We start from the raw sequence: 5,480 nt of genomic DNA, 5'->3' as shown, positions 1-5,480 counted from the left end.
TAGTAATATATTTCCAAATTTCAGTTTTATCGGTTCAGCCAAATCCAAATTGTACCTAATAGAGTACAATTTAGTACACATAGCTATGAATTTCCCAAACAACATATAACATATCGCTATCCTACACTTCAACGGTAATGTTAATTTCAAATTTCAGGATTCCAGTTTTATCCATTTCTCCAAATTCAAATTGTACCAAATTTAGTACATTTCGTATAGATGAGTGCAAGCTTTAAAACCACCTCCTTATACTACTCCCTACCTTTCAACCTTAATTTTCATTCCAAATTTCAAGCTTTTAAGGGCCCCATACACTATACATCATGCCGTCATGCCGATGAACCCCTTTTTGTATATGTGAGATTGGCTAGTGTATAGCAAACTCTTCAATCACTATTCCAAAAAATCGATTATTGTCCCAAAAAATGAATTTTAAGTCTTAAATTAAGTTGTTTTTTTATTCCGTCACAATTTTATTATTTTTGTACACAAAATTATTTACTGACAACTTTCTGGCAACTTTCACCAGATTGATAGGGTTTCATTTTTAAAATCAAAACTATTTAGATTTTCTTCATGCATTGTGTGTGTCACACATACATGAATAAACTTTCAAAAAATAACACATACTATGATAAATGCTGTACGGCATGATGTATAGTGTATGGGGCCCTTTAGCTCTATCCATTCACATGCTACGGAATTCTGCCAACTTTGGTATATTTTACTACTTTTCGGATACTTATAGTTCGAACGTCCAAAAAATCCTTTGCTACATCTATTCTACACTCCATCAGTGACTCTCATTTCAAATTCAAGAGTTCTAGCTCTACCGGTTCGCCAAATACAAATGGTATCACATTTAGTACTTTTCGTGCCATTCTAAAACGAATTTCGGAAATTTAACCTTATCTGACACCTCTGGACCAAGAGTTACCCTCATCCCAAATTTCAAGATTCTAGCTTCAGTCGTTTTCAGTTTATCATTCAAGTACTTTATTCTTCTTTTGGGATCTCTCGGGAATATTTTGAGGTTTTGAAAGCGGAAAGTATTAAAATTGACATTATTGGCAACCATTTGTATTCGATGATTTTTCCTAGTTGAAAATTGGAGAAATTAAAGCCATTTTTGTTTTGCTTTTCCTAAATTTAGTTAAAATTGTTTCCAAATCTTTACTTTGTTCTCACCTTGAGGAAACATTTTTTAAATTTGTAAATGTATTTTTTTCCAGTGTATTTCGAATTGTATGGCAATGCTGTTTAACACACACATTCAAAGTTTTCTGGCAACTCTAAACAAATATGACAACAACTGTCAAATGACATCTGTTGTTTTTATTCGAACGGCAAGGCAAACAACTCTACACGTGTTTATTGGAAAACGTTGAAAATTCGTGTTAAAAATTGAGAATAATTCGGTAAAATAGTGAATAATTAACAAATAATTCATCATGGGTCGTACAAATAGATCACGTAAACGCCGCGAAGAAATGAGCAAGGCCAAAAAGGCACGATATGATGTCAAGGAATTGGCACGGTTAAAGAAAACTCTTGGTATAATGGACACAGATGAAGATATGAAGGAGCTCTCAGAGGTGGCCACCGTAAAAACTGCCAAAGAATTGAAAATTGTAAGTTCTACACAAAAAACTTAACATTGAATAATGTTAAAATAATGTTCTACGTAATTTGTTTCTTGTAGGAAAAGAAATCCAAAGAAGAAGCCGAATTGGAACATGAACTCCAAGAACAACGTGAAAAAGGTGAAAACATTACCGTTGTCAATGAGAAAACCGGCAAAGTCCATATCTACAATAGCAAAACACTTAAAGATCAACATGGCTCGTATCCACCATGGTATAAGCCCAAGAAAACAGCTAAACGTATTCGCAAGAGGGATCATGCCCGTACCAAGAGATTTAAGCAAACATGGACTGTAACAAATGTTCCACTCTGAAATGTTTGGTGGGCTGGCATTTCATGCGTCATTCATCGTTTTACAATTAAGCTGTGAATACTATATTTAGATTGTAAGTCTTTATTTCAATTCAACATCCTCCAACTATATTCATATGGAATATTATTTATCATATAACTTCCATAGGGATTTTGATGTGATTTCGAAAATGGGAAATCATCGTATTAGGCTAAGTTAATTTAGTTATGCCGATAATACAAAAGAAATATTTGTATTTGAAATTTTTATATAACTTAAGAACTTCTATAATTTGAGTAAATAAATATTGAGAATGTAAAATGTTAGTGTATTTCAACCAATGGAAGAGATGAGATATTTTAAGAATTCATAAATAATTATTAATTATGAATACTTGAAATATTTGTTTACGTCGTTAACTATTCCCAAAATTACAATCAGGTTTAGTTTAGGGTCCTTACATTGATGACTTTGAAATTGTATTGAAGGTAATATGTATGAGATTTCTACATTTAAAAGAGTGATACTTTTGTTGGCTTTTAATATTCATAAAGGAGAATTTTGAAACTATTCGTAAAGAATAGTGACCGATCGAGTGACGTCTTCTAATGCATATGAAAAGTGTGAAATTCTAGAATATCGTCTCAATATACAACTTGTATAAGCTGAAATATTAGGCGTTGTAAAAGCATGACAAATCTTTCAGCTCGATTTAAAGGGACGCTCCAATTCTCGGTTTCAAAAAATCGATTTTTTATTTTTATTTATTTTGAACCTATCTAGAAATTCTCTAGAGCTCTAGAATATTTCAAGCGAAAATCTCAATGGAGAGCACGATAACTCAAAAATTATTAACCCAATTCCTTTCAAATGTTACTTGTTATTCTAGACCTACATAGCTTTCGTATAAACTAAGATAAATGTCATCGCTCAAGATATTCCGTATTTATATCCTTCACCACACTGTGGTACAGGGTATTATTATGTATTTTTGCATATGTCTGTAACAGACAAAAGGAAACGTGATAGACACATGGTTCCTTTTGAGTGAGCCAAGTACTGGTCGCATTTATGATCCGATTGGGTTGAAATTTGGCACAGCCCACTTATTTGGCCGAAGCACGAACCCTATTGAAATTGGAAAAAATCGGTTCAGATTTAGATAAAGATCCCATATGTAGTTTCGTCAGATTTTATGTAAATGTTGCAACATTTTTCCAATATTGGTCCGATTGAGACAAAATTTTGTACAGAGTACTGAATGAGGTCTAGATTAATATATACTAAGTTTTTTTGAAATCGGATCAGATTTAGATATAGCTCCCATATATAGTTTCGTCCGATTTTATGTAAATGGAGCACCATACTGCCAATATTTGTTCTATTGAGACAAAATTTTACACAGAGAATGGAATTAGGCCCATATTGATGTATGCGAAGTTTTGTTGGAATCGGTTCAGATTTAGATATACCTCTCATATATAGTTTCGTCCGATTTTATGTAAATGGAGCACCATATTAGTCAGATTGAGACAACATTTGCACAGAGTATTGAATTAGGCACTGATTGATGTATACGAAGTTTTGTTGAAATCTTTGAAGATTAAGATATATATATATAGTTTCCTCCTATTTATGTAAATGGTTCAACATACTATAAAAGTTTGTCCGATTGAAACAAACGTCAAGTTTTGTATTGAATTTTGTGTCGAGGTTAATTTTGGATACAGATCTTTTACATATCTTGCTCGATGATTGACATTCATTTTTTCACAAATTTCAGATTGGTATGTGTATGGGTTGTTTTATTTAGTTTCGTCCGATTCCATTTCTATCCTATGGCCATTCTTGTATGTACCCAAAGTGGTGAATGGTATAATATAGTCGGCCCCGTTCAACTTCTGAACTTTTCTTACTGGTTTTCTTGGTTTTTGGACGAGATATGCGATTTTCCAAAAATCGTCGACTAGGTAAGTCGTTGTGTACATGGACAAATCGTCACTAAATTCGGTTCTGGCAAAAGACAACACCTATAGTTATTGGTAATGATCGGTTAATATTTAGGGGAAAAATTAACTAAAAACTTTATTTATAAAAAAATATTTAAGTAGTCAGCCATTTTCAATGCACTGATGTTTAAAAAAAAACTTAAAACAAAATAATAGTAAATGTTCTAATTATTGTTTTCCTTCTTTTTTAATTTGCTAGAATTCAATGCAAATATCAAAAACTCATCATCACCCTCATCATTCATAAGCAATATACCATAATCATGTGTCATATTTAAAATAAGCAAAAGAAAATGCAAGAATAATAATGAGGGTAAGTACATATTTATATTCCCATATAATTTAACTATGTATGTACAAACAACATTCCATTCATCGATAAGTCGGCCCAGAATACTACTGACTTATTGTTCTCTTTTTCAAACACAAGAAGACAAACATCAAACAAAGAAAAATAACTATTTTTTCATTAAAAGGGAACAACAAAAGGCATTTATTGTTGAATGCTAATAAAATGGACACAAACACTCTCACATTTATTTATTAATAATTTACAACGTGGTATTGATTGATCATATTACATATGGATAAAAAAAGAAAAACTAAAACAAATTCTTATAAACATTTAAGCTAAATTTGCAAGCTACATTCTTACAAAATACAATAAATTAAATATGAACAACATCACGAGCTAACGTGTTAAAAAAACAAAGGTGTCTTTATCAACTTTAAATATTTATATGTACGTTTACGTTTATGTATGATTAATCTATTTATTTAATTGTAATTCAATAACAACAAATGTCTACATGGTTGGAATTAGATCTACTTTTCTACAAACGACATTTCAATTCAGTTCCTACCTTTGTAGACTTAAAATAAGCAAACTTTGGAATTCGTTCGTTTGTTGTATAACTTTAATTGGTTTTTTGTTTTAATAATATAAATATGACTTAGTCTAATATTATAATAACTTATAAAAATAAACAAAACAATAATAATATCCAGTAGAAATTACACACCCATCTTATTTAGAGACTTTGTACAATCTACTGTATGGTACAATAAGATTTAACACTGCACAATACACCGGTAGTGGCCTGGGCCACTGGATCCAAACGATTTGCAGTTGTACCCTGGAAATTCATTAGTTGACGCGTTGCCGCCGACCACACTGTCATCGGTTGATTATAATTCTCCATTTGTCAGTCTTCCTTTTTTGTCATTTCGATTTCCTCCTGTGTTTGTTCGGAATTTTCAATAGCTTGTTGTTGTTGTTCCTCTTCAATGTTACCCTGTAATATGGCGGGGTTACTTTTTAGAACACTACCGCCGGTAAAGCCTAATATGCCACAGCCGACAGCTGCTAAACCGCCAGCCTTTAGACCAGCTACCAAACCAATTGGTCCACCGACACAAGTACCCAATAGAGCACCCATAACAGGATACATTGCCTTCTTGTAGGATAATGCTTTGCGTAAAGCACTTTCACCTGCCTGGACATTTTCTAAAGCTTCTTCGGCATTATCAGCAAT

At 32.3% G+C, this 5,480-nt stretch overlaps 2 protein-coding genes across 2 annotated transcripts; one reads left to right on the top strand and one right to left on the bottom strand.

Moving 5' to 3' along the window:
• The first annotated feature begins 1,445 nt into the window (after positions 1–1,445).
• LOC133323459 (protein LLP homolog) lies at positions 1,446–1,957 on the top strand. The gene is made up of 2 exons (XM_061532384.1): positions 1,446–1,631; positions 1,703–1,957. The coding sequence occupies exons 1-2, from the start codon at positions 1,452–1,454 to the stop codon at positions 1,955–1,957; spliced, it is 435 nt and encodes a 144-aa protein (XP_061388368.1). The 5' UTR covers positions 1,446–1,451.
• Positions 1,958–4,996: 3,039 nt separating this feature from the next.
• LOC133323461 (syntaxin-17) lies at positions 4,997–5,477 on the bottom strand (the record flags this gene model as incomplete). Its single annotated transcript, XM_061532386.1, has 1 exon — positions 4,997–5,477. A coding segment is annotated over one exon (327 nt), but the record flags the coding sequence as incomplete, so codon positions are not given.
• Between the last annotated feature and the right edge of the window lie 3 nt (positions 5,478–5,480).

The sequence above is a fragment of the Musca vetustissima genome, unplaced genomic scaffold (assembly GCF_032173495.1).
Source record: "Musca vetustissima isolate MV318-11 ecotype Yass unplaced genomic scaffold, APGP_CSIRO_Mvet_v1 utg22094, whole genome shotgun sequence".
Classification (NCBI taxonomy): Eukaryota; Metazoa; Arthropoda; class Insecta; order Diptera; family Muscidae; genus Musca; species Musca vetustissima.
This window is presented reverse-complemented; position numbering and strand designations above follow the sequence as displayed.

Excerpts from the sequence above, each read along its gene's own strand:
- LOC133323459 (XM_061532384.1), top strand. The coding sequence starts at position 1,452 with ATGGGTCGTACAAATAGATCACGTAAACGCCGCGAAGAAATGAGCAAG. Across the intron at positions 1,632-1,702 it reads CTGCCAAAGAATTGAAAATT|GAAAAGAAATCCAAAGAAGA; the intron begins GTAAGTTCTACA and ends TGTTTCTTGTAG.